Source organism: Mustela erminea, chromosome 9 (assembly GCF_009829155.1).
Source record: "Mustela erminea isolate mMusErm1 chromosome 9, mMusErm1.Pri, whole genome shotgun sequence".
NCBI classification, from domain to species: domain Eukaryota; kingdom Metazoa; phylum Chordata; class Mammalia; order Carnivora; family Mustelidae; genus Mustela; species Mustela erminea.
The window spans coordinates 42428845-42450012 of NC_045622.1; the positions used below are offsets into that span (position 1 = coordinate 42428845).

The 21168-nt window shown below is 38.4% G+C and overlaps 1 protein-coding gene across 2 annotated transcripts in view; it reads left to right on the top strand.

Annotated features, from left to right (window-relative positions):
* GRM5 (glutamate metabotropic receptor 5) overlaps positions 1-21168 on the top strand; it is a 563943-nt gene that overhangs the window by 489366 nt on the left and 53409 nt on the right. For both annotated transcript variants that reach the window (XM_032358929.1, XM_032358930.1), the window contains one exon: positions 19148-20087. In XM_032358929.1, coding sequence (XP_032214820.1) covers positions 19148-20087 — 940 coding nt within the window. The remainder of the gene's footprint in view (positions 1-19147; positions 20088-21168) is intronic.

Genomic DNA, 21168 nt, shown 5'->3' on the forward strand with positions numbered 1-21168 from the left:
GGTAAATAATTTGAAGTTTATTCTAAGGGAAACTGAAAATCATTATTGAATCATTTAGTCATTTGTTCAACAAATATATACCTAGCACTTCTTCTGCCCCAGGCAATGTTCTAAGGGCTGAAAATATTTCCATGACTAAAACATAAAATTCTCTGCCCTTATGATGTTTACGTTCTAGTGGAAAGAATAGTTTGGAACAAGGCAATTATCACCTCCAGGAATGTCCAAAAAACTGAAGGAAGTTAATACAGTCATTTACTCTATAAATATTATTCAAATAGTTGCGATGTAAAGAGTGAATATTTTTTAAAAACATGATTTTGGAACAGTGGCTTCATCTACAGAGAGAGAAGGGAGGGAGTCAGATGGGAGTTACAGAAGAGGTTTTAATTTTGTCTGTAAGCTGTGTGTGTGTGATTTGAGATAAGTATGACAAAATATTGCCATTTAACAAACCTGGATTTTTTATGTTTGTTCTATAATTCTGTGTGTGTTTACAAATTTTAGAACTGAAAATACTTCAGACTACTTGAGCTATTCAAATATTGAAACTGAAAGATACGATTTAAAAATAAAGATTAAAATGGGGATTTTAAAAGGAGGATACGAGAAAAACCACTGTAATGAAATTTTGCAGATTACAATGTGAAGCTATTTGCGGTTTAGACTATGATGTTGTGGTGGGGGGAAAAAGAGCAAGGAAGAGCTCTGGTTAGGAATTAAAATCAAAAGGAGAAGGTAATTGTTTCCCTGGCAGAGGAATGCAACTGCAGTCTAATGTGGTTTGAGCAAGGAAGGAGGAAAAAAATAGTGGAAAGCAACAATTGGGGTTCAGTATTCAGAGAATTCCTTAAAAGCTTCTGCCAAGACAACTTTTTCATTGCACACCATTCCCCACCAGATAAATATAAAAACTGCCTAGAAAGAATCTTTAATTTGTTTCTGTCAAAGAATTTGGGATGGGCTGAAAGTAGCAGATCTTTGGCTCCTCTGTTGAAAGCCAAACCATGGGAAACACTTTCAGGTGGGTTTGCCAAGTCTGGCAACCTTCAAACAAACCTGATGAAAGGAAGAAGCAAAAACAAAATGACTTTCCAGAAAGTAACTCAATGAGAAGCTTTATGACAGGAAGTTAGAATGATTTCCTGCTTTTCAATTATGAGGAAATGTATCTTATTTATTTTCAAAGCAGAGCTGTAAAATAGAAAGAAGGCAGGACATATCAACATCTTAATGTCAATAGGAACATTCTCTAGGAAGTTTCTTTGGTTCCCCCAGTTACCTAATTGCTTTGGAGATTGGAACTTTCTCGTAACTTCATTTAGGAAGAAAAAGAGAGGAGAGTCAAACAAAAGGGAGTTGGTGGGAACCTGGGAGGGATTGGAGGATGAGCTCCAAGGGGACTAACCACTCAGGTTTTATAACTCCCTACATTTCAGTTTTACTCTCTTCTTACAAATAATTACTTCATTTGTGTTCCTCAGTTTGTCCCACTTTTCTTGAGCCTTTTTTTTTTTTGTCCTGTAATAAATAAGTACATTTAAAAAATATATAGGGAAGACTGATTTTCATTACCAAAAATTATAACTATCTTAAGCATTATCCTTTTGAATCCCTTGAGATAGATATTACTATTTTATAACCGAGTTAATTAAGACCCAGGAAGATTCTGTAAATTGTTCAAACTAGTGACTAACTGACAAAACTAATAGAAAATCAAGCCTAAGTACTGTGATTTCACTGTTTTATGCTACACTGCCTTCCTTTCTCCACCATCACATTTTGGAATCCCATATAATCCAGAAATTATAGAAAAGAAAAAAATTCAGGTTTCAGGCTGGTCACATGTTAATTATTCCAAGTTGCTGTGATATTTTCATTTCAAATGTGCTTAAAATATACCTCCTGTTTATTCCAATTCAGTTTGGCTGAGGAAAGGGGTAAAAGATCTTTGCCATGTATTAAATATTATTTGCTTCTGATTCTTTAGAGATCTGTTATGAGTTTAGTTGAGAAATCGGTTTATTTTTATCATTATGATTATAATAAATAGTTTCAGTTAATATTAAACACAACAGGTTTTCAAAAATGGTGACCTAATTTCTTGGCTTCTAGGTTAGGTAGAAATTTGAATAAGAATATATGTTATACCATCTGGTATTCTATCATTCATTCAACAAAAGTTCATCAGGTTGCTACACTGTTGGCAACTGTGCAAAGTTCTATCGATAGAGATGTAAATGGAAGGTACCTGACTTTCATTTATATAGACTCAACTGTCCATAACAGAAGAGGGCTGACTTTAAGAAATAATTGCATTGAAAGTATTACCTATGATATATGTTACAAATGTACCATATGCCAGGTTCACTGGTGGTACAGAAGATAGTAGTCATGAGTGAATAATTCTTTTTTTTTTTAATTTTTTATTTTTTATAAACATATATTTTTATCCCCAGGGGTACAGGTCTGTGAATCACCAGGTTTACATAATTCACAGCACTCAATGAGTGAATAATTCTAACCAGGTGCAAACATAGCACTGAGCACCAGACAATCAGTGATCATGGAGACACAGATCCTACCCTCAAATATCTCAGGGCCTGGGCAGACAAACATACTAATAAAAAGGCAATTTCAATGTAATATATTAAGTATGCCCCACATATAGTAGAAATTGATTTAATATGTTTGTCCACTGAGAGAATACAAGAGAAAAGAGGAAATAAGATAATGAATGAATAAACAAAGGAAAGGAACAAAGGAGGAAAGAAAGTGTTGGGATGAGAGTAAGTAGGGAATACTATAGGAGCATTGAGAAGAGAAAATTAACCAGGTCTTGGCAGTTTGGTGGTACCTTCTGGAAGGAAATGGAATCAATGAATGTGAAATTAGAAGTTAACCAGGTAAAAGGGAGAGGGATTTTTAAGTGGAAAAAAAAAGACCCTGAGGAATGTTACATGTCCTATCGAAGAATGTATGTGTCTGAAAATATTTTTTCTAATATCAGAAAGCTATTCAGGGGCAAGGGAAGCACTATTGCACATTCACCCTTCTAACAAAGCTTGAATTATGGGAACTACCTTTTCTTTCTTTCTTTCTTTCTTTCTTTCTTTCTTTCTTTCTTTCTTTCTTTCTTTCAGAAAGAGCATACTCATGAGCAGGGGGAGGGTCAGAGGGAGAAGCAGGATCCCTCCTGAGGGTAGCTCCATCCGAGGGCCTTAGGTTTATGACCTGAGTCAAAGGCAGATGTTTAACCAACTGAGCCATCCAGGTGCTGGGGACTATCCTTTTCTAAAGATCAAACATCATAATGGTGACCAGGTGTAAGAGACTACTTTGTTTAACAATGGAATTCCCAGGTCACTAAGCATTTTCTAGATTTTCCTTAATTTGATACATAAACACCAATAGAATCTGAGGAAGGTAAATTTATGACAAATGTAGTTTAAAAAATGCAGATGAGAATTTTGGCCGTGTCTGTAACAATTCATCTTTATTATCTTGCAGTAGCATAGTGGTTTAAATCAAAAGGCATTGGACTCAGACATATCCATGTTCAAATCTATACTCTGCAGCTGATTCATTGTGAGACTTTACGTAAACAAATTTCCTTGTCTGAGCTTCAACTTCTTACATAAAATGAAGGTAATAATAGTAGTAACTAATTCAAAGAAGTATTAGAGATGAAATAGTGTACAAGGAGTTTAGTATCTGTTAACAGTTCATTTATATAATCATTCTAATGTTAATAAAATTTTTAAAAATATATAGTGATGAGAAATGAATATAGAGATTGATTGATTAAAGATGAATGAATGAGAAAATCCGGAAAAAGTTCAAAACTCTATTTAGTGTCTTCCACGTTTGACAGTAAGATCCTTTAAGTCACTGTCTGTCTAGCCCAGTGAATGGCACAGAATAGGCAGTGAATTTTTATCTGTTGAACATTTCTTTTAAGGTCACTCAGATGATCTTCTTAGGCCTTCTGATTCTAAATGAACGGATTATTCAGGTTAACAGTGATCTAGAAACTCCAGAAAAGTAGTCATGATCTATAACACTACTGAAAGGTATTTGGGGCTTGAGCTCACGACCCTGAGACTAAGACCTGAGAGGAAATCAAGAGTCACATGCTCAACTGACTGAGCCACCCAGCCTCCCCCACCCTTTTTTTTAAACCACTCTCTGTAATCAAGAGTTTTCTGGTTCCATCAAGGGCATCATTATCCACTTCTGCTATTTTTCTCAATCACAAGGGGAAAAAAGATTTTTTTAATCTTCCTCCCAAAGGGATTTAGCATCTATTGCCCTCAGCATATTTACATTTATATCCAGTTATGTGTTTGAAATTAAGTTAAAGATAAAGTTTTGAAGTGCCTCAAGGCTTAGTCTTTTTTATCCACATTTGCTTCATTGGTGATCTTACTCAGTCTCATGTTATTGTTCTCAGTTACACACTGAAGAAATTTCTGAGTTTAAATATATAGCTCAGATTTCTCATCTAATCTCCAAACTTGAATATTCAGCTGTCTAATATTTATCTATTTGAATGTCTAAGAGATATCTTAAATTCTACAGTTCCAGAGATGCAAACCAGGTCTTTACCTTCCTGACCCCCAAGGCTGCTCTATCAGTAGCATTCTATTGATGGCAAATCCATTCTTTCACAAGACAATAACTTTAGAATCACCTTTTCTTTTCTTTTTTCTTTTTTTTTTTTTAAGATTTTATTCATTTATTTGAGAGAGAGAGACAGAGTGGGAGAGCATGAGAGGGGAGGTCAGAGGGAGAAACATACTTCCCATGGAGCTGGGAGCCTGATGTGGGACTCGATCCCAGGACTCTGGGATCATGACCTGAGCCAAAGGCAGTTGCTTAGCCAACTGAGCCACCCAGGGACCCTGGAATCATCTTTTGATTCTTCTCATATCCTTTAATCAGTCGATCAGAAAATCCCACTGACTCTTCAAACAGAATTCTACCACTGCTCACTACCTCCACTGTAAGATCCCTTATCCTAGTAATCATCATTAATTACCTTCACTACTGAAATAACCTCCTAAGTAGTCTTCTGATTCTACCCTTGCCCCCTACCTATAGCCACTTCTTTTTTTTTCTTTTTTTCCTTTTTTTTAAAATTTAATTTAATATTATTTTTCTTCAGTGTTCCAAAATTCATTGTTTATGCACCACACCCAGCCACTTCTTAACACCTCAGGCAGAGATATATTTTTGGAAAGTAAGCCAGATTATTTTACTCTATTGTCTGAGAACCTATGATGGTTTTCTATCTCATTCATCTTTGTGTATAGTATAAGAGAATGGTCAAGTTTCATTCTTCTACATATAGCTGTCCAGTTTCCCCAGCACCATTTATCGAAGAGACTATCTTTTTTCCACTGTGTATCTTTTCCTGCTGTGTCGAAGATCAGTTGACCATAGAGTTGCAGGTCCATATCTGGGCTCTTTACTCTGTTCCACTGGTATATGTGTCTGTTTTTGTGCCAATACCATTCTGTCTTGGTGATCACAGCTTTGTAGTAAAGCTTGAAATCAGGCAAAATGATGCCCCCAGTTTTGTTTTTATTAGTCAACATTTCCTTAGCAATTCGGGGTCTCTTCTGGTTCCATACAAATTTTAGGATTGTTTCCACCAGCTCTTTGAAAAATGCCGATGGAATTTTTATCAGGATGGCATTGAAAGTATAGATTGCTCTAGGCAGTATAGACATTTTAACAAAGTTTATTCTTCCAATCCATGAGCATGGAATGCTTTCCCATCTTTTTGTGTCTTCTTCAATTTCTTTCATGAGTGTTTTGTAGTTCCTTGAGTACAGATCCTTTACCTCTTTAACTGGGTTTATTCCCAGCTATCTAATGGTTCTTGGTGCTATAGTAAATGGAATCGGATCTCTAACTTCCCTTTTTTATATTTTTATTGTTAGTGTATAAGAAAGCAACTGATTTCTCTGCTTTAATTTTATATCCTGCCATATTACCGAATTGCTATATGAGTTCTAGTAGTTTGGAGGTGGAGTCTTTTGGGTTTTCCATATAAAGTATCATGTCATCTGAGAAAAAATTTGACCACTTCTTTGCCAGTTTGAATACCTTTTATTTCTTTTTGTTATCTGATTACTGTTACTAGAAGTTCTAGTACTATGTTGAATAAGAGTGGTGAGGGTGGACATCCTAGTCGTGTTCCTGATCTCAAAAGGAAGGCTGTCGGGTTTTCCCCATTGAGGATGATATTTGCTGTGGGTTTTTCATAGATAGATTTTATGAAGTTGAGGAATATTCCCTCTATCCCTATACTTTGAAGCATTTTAATCAGGAACAGATGCTGTATCTTGTCAAAAGCTCTTTCTGCATCAACTGAGAGGACCCTGTGTTTCTTCTCTCTTCTCTCACATTTGTTCTCTCATAGTGATTGATTTGCAAATGTTGAACCACCCTTGCATCCCCGGGATAAATCCCACCTGGTCATTGTGGATAATCCTTTTAATCCTATCTCATTCAAAGTCAACCAATGTATCATTGAACACTTCATCAAAAACTAATGATGTCCTATATGGTGGCTAACTTAACATAATAAAAAAATAAAAAACAAAAACAAAGGAACAGAAAAACAAAGTCAAAGTCCTTACAAATTTATGTTTTGTATAATCTGGTCCTTTGTTATGTCTCTGAAGTACCTTCTCTTCACTTCACCTCCCCTTCCCTCTAACACATTTGTCCTTCTTTATTTCTGATAAAACATTTAGAAGGCTCTTATCCTAGGGTCATTGCCCTAGCTGTTCTGTACTGGATTGCTCTATCCCAGACACACATACTATTATCCTTCCTTCCTCCAAGTCCTTGCTCAAAGGTCTAGCCTGGGCAACCTGTTTAATATTACCAGTTGTCCCTCCTTACCCTCTTCTACCTCTTATTTTCTCCATTTCATATTTAACTTTTATTCTATTATGTTATTTATGTATTAATTTATTTTTACTCATTATTTGCATATTGTCAATATCTCTAGTTGGAATATAAGCTAATTTTTTTTTCTTTCCTTGCCTGTTTTGTTCACTTTGGAATATCAAGTTCCTAGAACATAATAGATAATAAATATTTACTGAAGAAATAAATTACAGAATAGAAGAAAACAAATCCCCATGTAGAGAGTGTCTGTCACCCACTGCAATATGAACTTCTTATTCTGCTAACTAATCCAAAGACTGGAATCATTATCTCCATCTTACAGAAAACTGAGGTTGAAAATGTAAAATATCAGTGTTTGTGGTCACAAAGTAAGTAAAAGAAAAAAGGTTTAAGCCTTACTGTAAAAGCCCTGATGTAAAACTCTGTACTTTTTCCTTGATACGATGCCATAGGCAATATGGAAATGAACATGAATCACTGGATTCCTTCTGAAAGGATCTCTAAAATGCAAAGAAAAATTATGCACAGTGGTCTTTTTCAAATAGCAAGTTTGATGAAGCTGTTTTGTTAATGCTGAAAAGAACAATGGGGTTTTTTTTTTTTAAGTGAAATTCCAGGGCTCGTGCATCAAAAAATTGTAAAATGCCTTCTTACTCTTCCAATTTCTCAATTTTCATTAACTGATAAATTTGTTTATCCCACTAGAGAAGTCAAAAAGATGATATATCTATAGGCACAATACCATTTGTGCCCAGGAAAAAAATAAAATTGCTAAAAGGCCCTCTCTCAATGGACCTTCTCAAAACAAGTCTCAAAGAGAACATAAGCCAGTTTTCATCTTGCCAGAAACCATGCAATGAAAAATGTGTGCTGTATTCTTCGCAGTGATAAATTTGTGGTCTGGCTAAAAACAATGTCCTCATGGTCAGAAACCACTCTGATATAACCAGACTGAAGAAAATAATGTGGTTTCATTGATTTCAGTTCTTGATAAATAGAGCTTACCCAAAATAAATTATCGCATTTCCCCCCAATAACATAAAACATTATAATACAATGCCTACCACTACACTATCTAACCTACTTGGAAAATACTTCATAAGGCAATGGTATAGTACATGAGTAATATGAAACAGATAAATGTCTCCTACTTGCCACCTCTTAAAAATCACATTAAGTCAAGTGAAAAATTCTGAGAGCATATGTGCTGCCTTGTACTTACAAACAATTTAAGACAAAATAATATCATTTACTTGGGGCTGTGTATATATAAACAGGCAAGAAAGATGAAATAGGCCTGGCTTTTCCCCAGAAGAACATAGAACAATCTAATAAAACACAAAAACAATTTAACAGATGTTGAGTCACTGCCTTTTTATGCATAGACTTTTCTTTTTCCTCCTTTTCTCACTTCATAATTATCATGACACTCTTCAAGTTGCATGTTATTTTATATGGCCCTTGGTCGAATCCTTGAGATGTAGGCAGGAAGGCACTATTATCTTCCTTCCTAAAGCAGTTATCAACTTCTGATTGGAAGTCTCAGCAATAATTGCCAGAAATATTGGAATTCTCTTATGACATTCTGTCATGAGGCTGTAGAGATAGGCCTCTGCACATCTGACTTCTGCTTTTCACACTTTTCTTTACATTTCTTCTGTTTTCCACATCTGTTCTTTTCCTCCTGTGGTCCCTTCAGATGCTTTCCACATCCAATCTGACCTCAGTTCTCCTCTTTAAAAATGCATGAAGTAATGGTGCCCACCTACTAGAATGTGGGGACCTGAAGAAGATGAAAGTGCCTAGAAGAAAAGAGTCACAGAGCCTGAGTGTTTAATTAAGCCACCATTTTTTTAATTTTTTTTTTTTTTTTAGAGAATGAGAGAGAGAGAAAGAGAGGATGAGAAGGGGGAGGGTCAGAGGCAGACCCCCCACTGAGCAGGGAGCCTGATGTGGGACTCCATCTCTGGACTCTACGATCCTGACCTGAGCCGAAGGCTTGTTTAACAAACTGAGCCACCCGGCGCCCAAGCCACCATTTTAAAGAAATGAATGATTGTCTGTGTGTCATCGTGGTGTGGGCCAAGTATCTTGAATGGGAGTGGGTGCTTCCTAATGTACGCTCAACTAAGAAGTGAGTGATGTGCTCTAGTTGGGCTAGATGAACAAATTTTTAATCTCTTTAATGGTAAAAATGAGGCATTAATCTTGGCCCTTATGCATTTATATATGGGGGGGGTGTTCCTATATTTTCTTCTTATAGTAAATAAGAGCATTTTAGTTAATAACATATATACCAGTGGCTCAATTAAGAAATACTTAAATATTATGACACGTAAAATTCAGGAATTAGTAGTCTTGGGAAGAGAAAGGAGAGGTAAAATCTACGGCAGAATATACATATAATTCTGCAATTAGCCTTAGGCAAGGTAATGTAAACCCAGGCCTTAGAACACTCTTCCTTTGTCTCTGAGCCACTCCCCCGCAAAAAAATCACGATCATGTGACAGGGACTGTGGGAACACAGAAGGAATACTGTGGGGTCTGCAAAAACTCCCAAGTCATAAAATCAAAAAGCCTCTGAATGTTTCGATGGAAGACCGGCTATACAGGAAGAAAATGCCTTTTAGTACCCAGAGTATTTGAAAAAAATTTTAAGAGTCTGACTAAAGCCAGAGGACCTGGCTAGCCATAATTTTAATAGAAAGAGATATAAATTAATTGTAAAACACTCATTAGAGGTGAAAATGTCTGTGTAAAACTTTATTGAGAGTCTGTTGGTTTTAAAGTGAGGACTGTAGTGTTTTATTCTAGTGAAACACAAAAATAGTCTTAAGTTTTTTATAGACCAAGTCCTGAGAAATTGCTTCACTCATGCTTTTCAGGTAATCAGTCTAATTTCTCACATATGAATTCTTTTCCAAGGGTTTCTCGAGACCAAAGCTCTCATTATAGGGACGAGAAAGGAATGGATTTCTGCATTATTTCTGTTTCACGTGCAGGAAAATTGAGACAGAAATAGAGTAAAAGCTTCTAACAGTAACAGGAAAAAGTTGTGTGCAAGCTGAAAATGAAGTGCCATCTCCTGATTCTTCAATTGTCCCTCCTCTTCTTTAATGTAATCACGCATTCATTCACCTGTTTCCTTCCCTGTTATGTGTCAAGCACAGTACAAAAGCAAAGGCATGGCCTCCTGCTTTCGAATTGCTCACAGTCCATCGGGTAAGACAGATGCTGCAAACTCACTGTGAGCATGACGACTGTGCCATTATGTGCAAAACACTGGTGTGCAGGTGCGCTGATAGGCCCAGGCCCAGAGGCTGACCACCTGGGAGGGACCTGTTCTTCCGGCTCAGGAGATCAGAAAAACCTGGCAAATGAAAGAGGAAGGAGGAGTCAGCTAGTGAAAAGGAAGAGGGAAAGATAAAAATGGACCAAAATGTTTTAGTCAGAATGTTTTACTACTGAAATCCCTACGCTGTGTTTTTCCTCTCTTCTTCATCTGCAGTATGACCAGAAGTCATATTTTCAAAGCTTTCCCTACAAATGTACATCTGTGATAATCCTTCCCTTTAGCACCCGTAGTCCCATTAAACCATCCTTTAAGCTTTAATTATGAAATAAATCTTTGCATACATTTTCAAACTCCCCTGTAAAACGTAACCAATAAAAAAGAACAAAAAGTGAAAACTAAATGAAAGCTACAGCCCTGAGTTGTCAGCTCTCTGAGGGGATTTGATTAAGGGAATCTAAAACACAAATATTTAATAAACCATGAAGGGCATGATATAGGCTGGGTCCAGTGAAAAATGAATGCTGTGAGTCTCCTGTGTGGCAATGTTAGAAATGTACCACAGTCAATCATTGTTCTTGTCACCTGTGGGGATCCGGTGCCCATTCAGGAAAATGTCTACACTAGAAAACTTTAGAGACACAAAGGCAACAACTGGTGTCTCTGGCCCAGCAACTCAGGACATACATGCCAGGATGAGGACATTGTTGATGATTCTGAACCAATGAGATTTTCTCAGAAGGAGGCATGACCTTCTGTTAGGATAACTAATATCAAATATGTATGCTACCACTAGCCCCTCCTTACCCATGAGCAGACACTGTTAATCATTCATGATTCTCTTTCCTACTAAGAAGACTCAAGACCCCTTTCAAAGGGGTACTTGATCCATTTCCCTCTCCTGATACACCATCAATCAATCAATCAGTCAGAAATCCCACAGGATTTTAATATCAGCCCCAATAAGTTAGCATATCAAACCTTATACTATTCCTCTATAAAACAGAATTAATGATACTTACCTGACTTGTTTAATAAAATATCTAGGATAACATCTGACATATAGCAGGCACTCAATAAATGTTAGTTTCCTCCTTTTTGTAATGCTGGTGTAAGTAGGAATGAGGTAACTTCCTTTGGAGGCAGTTTCAGATAAAACTTACCCAACATTTTGGATACCAACTAAATCAGGTAGTAATCATGGTATGTTTTGTTTTATGATGACATAGTGATAAAAATCAATCAACTCTAGATAAGCCTTCCCCACTGAGGACTTTTTTTTCCTGGCCTAAAGTAAAACATGTTGCAATTCATAGCCTTCTTGAGAAGAGTGCCCTGAACTTTATAGTTAGATGGCACTTCTTAAAGAATGACTTCTGTCTCCTGCCTTTCTCTTTCTTCTACCCATGCTTCCCAGATCCAATGAACTACTCAGAGCTACATTAGTCTGTCAATATAAAACATTTATCATTGCCAAATTAGTACCAGGAATATTTCTAATGTGAAACAGGTCACCTCTATGCAGAAGTAAGCTTTTGAGGTATTTATTTAGTTTTGCTCTCTCTGGTTACCAGAATGTTTACTCCATTTACTAAGTTTATTTACTGAATCTTTACTGAATTTAGACTTCTATCTATAATGGTAACTAGGAATTCTGTAACTTGGAACTTCCTAAAGGCAACAAAAAATGTTTGCTGTGAATAGCTTGATCCATACACCAGGAAGAAAATTATAAAGTTTGATTGTATGGTGTATATATTACTTTGTGAATTGCTATGTTAATATGAGTGAGGCAACATGCTCAGTACCATTTGTGAGCAAAAGAGACAAATCCCCTAATATTAGAGTGTTATAGTCAAGGAAGGAAGGAGGGTAGACCTTAACAATATAATCTTCCACTCTCACTCCCTCTCTCATACACACAAAATAGGTGATGGTATAGTAAATGCCACAAAGAAAAATAAGGTACCTAAATATCACACACACATACACATGCACACACACGCACACATGCACACACCTTTTTCCAATTCTTCTGAACCATGGAAGTGATAAAGAAAAAACCTTTAGCTCAGGCTATGTGAAGAGATTCTTTTCAGGGGTATGAACAATGCAGAAAGAATTCTGAGTCTGCATTCTTTTGCTATCCTTGGCTCAACATCCTAGAAACCAAAATCTTGATTAAAGACAGAAAAATGGTCTATGGACGGAACAGACTGAAAGCAAGCATGATGTTAGTCACCAGTCAACACCTTGTACTCTGGGCAGATCTATTGCTCAGGTATCAAAGGATAGTCCCACAATGGCCCCACATCAGTGTTGTACACCTGAAATGGCTGAGGACACATACATATGGAACTTGTTAGGGAGTTCCTGCCTCGCTGACTTATAGAATATCAGATATATATATATATATATAGATATATATATATATATATCTATATATATATATATATATCAGGTATATCCTGAATATCCATCCAGGATCTTTGCCTCCTCATTCCTTCTGTTGGGTCCCCCAAAATTGGGCACCCCAATAATGGGTCCGTGATTAAAGGAGTGAGACTGATACAAAGCGAAGGTCAAGCAAAGCTTTATTTTGCGCCAAGCATCAGGAGTCAGACCGACCATCAAACAGACCCATTGGGGCGGCCCCTCCAGAGAGGACGACCCCTCCCTGCTTTCCAGCCTAACTTTTATAGAGCAAAGGCCATGTGGTTGGACCTGGCCACACACAGGTGGCCAATGAGATTGTAACACACACAGGAAACTCCACAGTGATGCTAGGCGACCAAATGAATTACAATTTACCCTAGTAGACATTTGAACCAGCCTATTACACCTTGGTTAGGATTGGCGCCAAAAGGCTCCCAAAGGGCGGGGGCCCATACTTCTTGGTAGCTAGGAGACAGTATGTGCCCCCACTGATTGAATACCTCCACCTGGCCTGACCCACCCTTGGACTTGGATTTTGTTACCTGGGACTGGGGGGGTGGGCAAGGTCAGTTTAAGCTTTACAGCAAAATGGCAGTTCAACCAGGGTGGGGCTACTCTGCCTGAATAGGCCCTTACACTTCTGCCTAAACAGACACCTGGAAAAGGACATGGAAATGTAATAGTCTAGGAACTACTAACTACAGGAATATTAATCCTTTAAGACTAATACCTGAAAAATAAACATGAGTACCAGTTATTACTGAGTAGTGATATAAATTTTAGGTGTCCAGGAAATCAGTGGACCATCCATTCTCCCGTTAGAGTTATGGAAAGCATATTGGTGTAATCACAGGATGAATGTGGATAATACAGTTTTTTGTCAGTTCACTTTCCCTTAAAAAAAAAAATCTTGTATTTTCAGTATTTATCACTTCGAACTATGAAAGCATAGATTATACTAGAGAACAATAGAAAAAGGATCAAGCATGAAAGAGGAGAAAAATGAGAAATGGGTAGCTATTTAAATAGATTTTATCAGAAAATAGGTCTTTTTTTTCTACTCTGTTGATCATCTGATTTCTAGAAAGAACTGCATTGTTGTGTGTCTTCTGTGAAGCTCTAATATGCTTGCTAGGAGGTAACTTCATTCTCGTGATCAAGATTCCTTAATCAAGATATAACATATGTTAAATTGATTAAATTTATACTAAAATGATAAAATAAACGTACTCTACCCCTAGTTAAACTCCATATACCCTTCCAGTATGCAGTAATTGACCAGTACACTAAGAGTACTTCCAATAACTTACCATTACACTAAGAAGGAAACAGGGATTAAAAAACAAGCAAATAGTAAGGAAGAAAATGCACAGTAATTCACAGAAGGAATAAAGAAGGCTTTAGGAAGAGTAGCAGGGCATTCAGATGTTTGTAAACCAATGCACACAGCAGAGGTTGTAGTTAATGGGAATTTAAATTTATATCATAATAAGATTAGCATTATTCTGAGATTTGGAAGAATATGTTCCATGATAGGAATATAACAATGGAAGGAAACCATCTTGTTCAAAAGAAATAGATCTAATAGTAGTAAGGGGGGGAAGAAATAAGAGAAAGATAAACCACCAGAAGAGATATCTGCAAACCTGAAGCTCACAACTTTGTGCCAGCCCTCTGGGTAAGGATTTTAAAAAAAAAAAAAAAAAAAGAAAGAAAGAAAGAAAATCTCCAGTGATATTGTTGGAGGGCCATCCAGCTGACCACTTCCCTTTGGCTTTTGATACTCTTCTTTCCTTCTATCTGGTCTACCTTATGTCTTCCCTGACATATACTTTTCCTCTGCCATTCCGTAATATTGGTGTTCAGCCAGACTTCTAAGCTCTGCTCTCTAACTGTGAAATTCCTCATTAATTGTATTTATGTATATATCTCTTATTTCCACCTGTAAACAGATGACTCCCAAAGCTGTAACCTTCACCCTGATATCTCTTCTAAACCTCTGTTTCCACCTACTCAGTACCTCATAGACATTTCATATACAACATGTCTAAATTGGAACTAGGTATCATCACCACAAAATCTGACACTTTTCTTCCTACAGCCCTTGTCTTAGTTATTTTACTAGCATTGCTATCAACTTGGCTAGAAGTCCCTTTCCTGAAACTTCTGTCTACCTCATAATTTCTTTCAGTCCCAGCTTTAAAATGTCTTTCCCAACTCAATGTCTTCTTCAGTACAATGACTTAGTTTTTTCCCATCATCCTCTTGTGATAGCCTTCTGATCAGTTTATTCACCTCCAATCTCCACTTGCCATCCTCACCTCCTGCCTTTCTGATCTTTCTTCCCCCATCACTAATCTTGGCCTTGAGATATAGTTCAAAGTCTTAGGTACAGGGGTGCCTGGGTGGCTCAGTGGGTTAAAGCCTCTGCCTTCGGCTCAGGTCATGATCTCAGGGTCCTGGGATGGAGCCCCACATTGGGCTCTCTGCTCAGCAGGGAGCCTGCTTCCTCCTCTTTCCCTCTCTGCCTGCCTCTCTGCCTACTTGTGATCTCTGTCTGCCAAATAAATAAATAAAATCTTTGAAACAAAGTCTTAGGTACAGGTGGATGATCACACCTTGGAATTATCAAAGAAGGCATTCACAGACAGGATAAGAAGTCAGTTTGATACTCTAAGGTTGGGCTGCCAACCAAGAACCAAGGATCAGTTGTATAGTCATTAAGCTTACTTATTCAAAATAAGATTCCTTTGTCCTGATTCAAAATGCACTGATTCAAAATCTCCTGAGTTAGACCCTTGAATTGAATTTTTGTAGACGCTGCAAGTGATTGTGAAGCACATCCGTTTTTGGAAACTCTAAGAACTTATCCAATTATAAGATTCAGTGATTATAACACTCTAATCAGAATCCAATTTGCTATTCCAAGAGAATAGTTACAAAAGTATTTTGTGCAATGGCAGCATCATTAAACTAAACATAAAGCCTTCTGAGTGGTTCACATTAAAGAAAAAACACACATTTGAATGTATAAATTCTGGCAAATTTGTGACAATAATCACATCACATTAGAGGCATGCCTCATGCACATTTCTTCCAACAAATATATCTAATGGCATTTTCTTTAGATTCACACATGATGTTAATGGGTTACATGGGAAGAGTTCAAGAATTTGATGTAAAAATAGTGGTGAGTGCTGTCATATGAAAAACATTTAGGATTAGGGTGCTAATTACATCTAAATAGAAACAATTAAGATTTAGCAGAACAGCAGAGAAAAAGGAGTAAAATGAGAGCCTTTAAAGTAAATATTTATACATCTTTTTTCAGTTAATTCTTTTTAGCTAATGAAAGAACTCCCACTTCACGTACCACATAACCTGCTTCCTATGCCAGTAAGTTACTGTGGGTATTAACAGCTCATGACCTATGAGGGGAAACAGGCCCCGTTAGAATTAACTACAGTAGATAATAGATTTCATTGTCACATCACTGTTCTCAATAAACAGTTATAGAAGAATAAAGACAGGAATAATTGACTAATCCCTATTTTACTACTATAAAATAGTCTCTTCCAGCAACAAATCTATAAATATGAAGCAAAACCCCGTGGTATACTAAAATTTCAGAGATTGAATTCCCACATATAAGCCGCGTATGTGAACGCAGATGCCTAAAAATAAGGATACAAAATCTTCATTAGCAAGGAGATATGTGTTTATTCACAATTAAAAACATTATGTAAAATAACGGTCTCATATTTAGTCTGGGCCATCCACATTTTTTTAAGTTAAAACCACCTTGTTTCAATATTAAATACACGGTAGTCTCTTGTTTTTTTTGCTTTGTTTCGTTTTAGAGAGAGAGAGCAAGCAGGGGAAAGAGACAGAGAGAGAGGAAGAGAGAAAATCTTAAGCAGCTCCATGCTTAGCTTGAGCCCTAAGCTGGGTCTGTTCTCATGACACTGAGGTCATGACCTGCTCCAAAATCAAGAATCAGACTTGTGGGGTGCCTGGCTGGCTCGGTGGGTTAAAGCTCTGCCTTCAGCTCAGGTCATGATCCCAGAGTCCTGGGATCGAGCCCCACATCAGACTCTCTGCTCGGCAGGGAGCCTGCTTCCACCTCTCTCTCTGCCTACCTCTGCCTACTTGTGATCTCTCTCTCTCTGTGTCAAATAAATAAATAAAATATTAAAAAAAAAAAAAGAAGAATCAGACTCGTAACTGACTGAGCCACCCGGGTGTCTCTAAATACACAGGTTTTTAAAATAAGACTGCTTTTCCCATAGAAACAATTCTGTAAAGTGTACCAAAGATCCAAGGCTAACTCACAAGTCCCATTAAACCCATAATGAATTTAACAGCAATACTGTTTCAAGCCTGAGATCTTGAAGAAAGAGACTGACAAAGCAGAAATAAGAATATTTCTTTGCCTTTTTACAAGAGCTGCCCTTAGACATATTTTGAAAGATCCACATGTTTCTTTGCTATTATTACTTATTGTTGTCTCCCTTACCTCCAAGTAACTTTTGATATTCAAAGCCTCTTACTGCAACACCCTTGACTGTGAGATATGTGAATTTAATAGGAAAATCTTACACTTGTAACAATTAGGATTAGGGTTGGATGCATATATGGGGGGGTGAGAAGTAGCTTAAACAAGACAAATGTGATGTCTGTAGTCTAGAGCTAGTGAGTGATTCCATGGTTAATGGGGATTCTCTTTCAAAACTTAGGACACATTTTCTGTTCTTAAAGTTACTTTATATTCCAAGATAACTGCTGGAGCTCTAACCACCATCTTTATATTCCAGGAAGGGGAAGGAGAAAGCCGAGGAGGGCCAAAGGGTATTCTCCAAGATTAGTCATTTTTCTATAAGGAGTTCCCTGCTTATATCTTTCTGGCTAAAACCTAGTCACATAGCAATCTCACTGAAACGTTGCTGGAAAATGTAGTGTGGCTGCACTCTTTACCAGCCCCAAATGAAATAGGGATCTGCTGCTGAGAATAAAGGGGAGAGTGGATATTTGCAGGCAATTAGTTATCTCTGCCATGTTCCTCAAATGTCCAGTGCTCCAGATTGTTTAACTCCTTTCCTGCTCACTCAATACGGTTTCTTTATTTCCATGTTTCTGTTAAATGTAACAAATGTTACTTTATACACACACACACACACACACACACACACACATCCACAGAGAAAGAGAGAGAGAGAGAAATGACTCTTCTAAGAGCAGTGGTTCTTAACTTTAACTGTACCTTTAGAATCACTTGGAGTATCTGTTAAAAATCCTGATGTCCAAACCAGTTAAATCAGAAACTCCGACAGCGAGACCCAGGCCACAGTATTTTTTTAAAATGCCTCTGGGTGATTCCAGTGTGCAGCCACGTTTGAGAATCACGATCATAAAGAAATGTGAAAACAAGGTGCATACCCCAAATGATGCCAAGTTCTGTCATTTTTTTTTTCCCTGATGTGTAGTGAAGTGATACAAAAACATGCAAGCCACGGGTCAAGAATAGTTTTTGGAGTGTGGAGTGTGGGTACTTCCCACACAGACCAGTTGTTTGCCTCTGGGGTCATTTTGCCTCTGCTGCCCCCCCCCTTTTTTATTAAGTATCTTCTCTTTTATAACAATGGAACCATGTGGTTCTCTGAAAATCCTAACCTTTCTATACAGTGGATTCAAGGACAGCATAGATGGATCCACTGTTGGTCATCCTTGATGTCTTGAACTCTCAAGGAGCCCACATCCATTTAAACTCTCTCTATTGCTTCAAATAATTTTCAAATCTTTCCACACTTTTATCTCATCCCAGATCAACACAGCATCCAAAGGGATGTTTAACACTGGTGTGACCATGTCCTTCCTTTCCTGTATATATAGATCCCTCCAATGATTTCCTATTGGTCTAGGCCTCTCTGCTTTGCAAGAGCCTTTCCTTCCAACCTCCCAGCCTTATCTCGGCCACTCACTGCACCTGTACGGTGGCCTCCTTTCATACTTCCAGTGGCCCCTAGCTTTCCTTACAATTAATCCCCATATGCTGTACCTACTGAATGCCCAGTCATCGAAACAACACTTCCATTTGCTCAATCCTGTTGAAGGAGGCTTTGATTGCTCCCACAGACTGCATTAGGAACCATGCTGTCCTTCTTAATGGCCCTTATCACAGTTGTAAGTAATTATTTAGAAGCACTCCCTCCCCAATTATTTCTTAGGAGAGCAGGGCGCATGTTCTTCACTATTTTGTTTTCAGAACCTAGAACAGCTCCTCTCACAGGATGTGTGATACTATAAAGATACATATTTTATGAATGAATATATGAAGAACTGAGTAACATGGGATATTGAGATTGGAAAGGTAGATTGGAGTCAAAGGGTCCTGAAAAGGGTCATAAGCAGCTGCTGTAACTTAGGCAGTTTACTTAGGTGACCCGAGTAAATGCTTCCTTTTTTTTTTTCTCCAATGTGTCTGTGTCTCTGCAGGCTGTGACTTGATCCCAGTACAGTATCTCCGCTGGGGTGATCCTGAGCCCATTGCAGCTGTGGTGTTTGCCTGCCTTGGCCTGCTGGCCACCCTATTTGTCACTGCAGTCTTCATCATTTACCGTGATACACCAGTAGTCAAGTCCTCCAGCAGGGAACTCTGCTATATCATCCTTGCCGGCATCTGCCTGGGTTACTTATGTACCTTCTGCCTCATTGCGAAGCCCAAACAGATTTATTGCTACCTTCAGAGAATTGGTATCGGTCTTTCCCCAGCCATGAGCTACTCAGCCCTTGTAACCAAGACCAATCGTATTGCAAGGATCCTGGCCGGCAGCAAGAAGAAGATCTGTACCAAAAAGCCCAGATTCATGAGTGCCTGTGCCCAGCTGGTGATTGCTTTCATTCTCATATGCATTCAGTTGGGCATCATTGTTGCCCTCTTTATAATGGAGCCTCCTGATATAATGCACGACTACCCAAGCATTCGAGAAGTGTACCTGATCTGTAATACCACCAACCTAGGGGTTGTCACTCCTCTTGGATACAATGGCTTGCTGATTTTGAGCTGTACCTTCTATGCTTTCAAGACAAGAAACGTTCCAGCTAACTTCAACGAGGCCAAGTATATTGCCTTCACTATGTACACCACCTGCATTATATGGCTGGCCTTTGTGCCAATCTACTTTGGCAGCAACTACAAAATCATCACCATGTGTTTCTCCGTCAGTCTCAGTGCCACAGTGGCACTGGGCTGCATGTTTGTGCCGAAGGTGTACATCATCCTGGCCAAACCAGAGAGGAATGTGCGCAGCGCCTTCACCACGTCTACCGTGGTGCGCATGCATGTGGGGGACGGCAAGTCATCCTCGGCAGCCAGCAGATCCAGCAGCCTGGTCAACCTGTGGAAGAGGAGGGGCTCCTCTGGGGAAACCTTAAGGTAAAATGGGGTGGTGGGGAGTTATGGGGTACTGGCCTCTATAGTTGAAGCAATGGCATTTGCTTCCTGGTCTTTTATAGGAAATATCTGAATGAATCAAACTCTGGGAGGAGGGGTGGGGTGGGGAAAGGGGGCCTTGGGCATTCTCATTGAATGGTTTTTATGGGATTAATTGGGTGTGGCCCCAGTTACTTATGCCAAAGCCAGAAACAGAGAAGTTGGGATGGAGAGAAAAAGCACAGCTTCAGCAGAAAGGAGATGAGGTCCAAAAGGGCAGGGAGAACACAGCTAAGACATTAAGCCAAGACAAGGCAAGTGATTAAGCCAAGTCCTGAGAGGACAGAAATACATCATGGACCAAATTCTAATTTACCAGAACAGAGTAGAGAAGGTTATTGTTAACACAGAAGGTTATGCTGAGCACAGAGTACCACGAGCCTTATACATCTGGCTGCACTGTGTGCCTGAACTTTTCCAAACCCAGAAGAACCCTCGACTGTCCATCCCATAGAGACATGTGAATGCAGACTCTGTGTTTTAGTTCTTAATGGGCAACTTGAACTCTTTGGGAAATGTCTAAGTTTCCAAAAGTGACTTTGCATATAATCTTCCACAACCACCAGCCAGTTTCCCATCTTCTCTGTTGCCCAGAGTCCCCTTCCTACCCTTCAAGCTCAGTATCCCAGGTAGTACTTGTGGGTAATTTCCATCTGAAAAGAATCCGGAGCCAACAGCCAGTGATTCCCCCACCACGAGGGACCTCCTAACGTGATAAACACCTCCAAGGCACTTCAGAAGGCAACAAGATCCCGCACGCGGGCACGCATATTCTCTCTCTCTCTCTCTCTCTCTCTCTCTCTCTCTCTTTTTTTTTTTTTTTTGAGCCAATTGAGATCTGTATCTTCAATAAACATCTAGAGAATGCTGGTAGCATAGATTGCTATATTGCATGCTATCTCAGAGAACTATGATTCCTTAAAATCTGTTTAAATATGATAAATTCTAAGAACTTAAAGTGTAACCAATCACCCAATAGAGCTGCTCAGACTTATGCCAGTGGTAAGCCTGGCTAGTAAACACT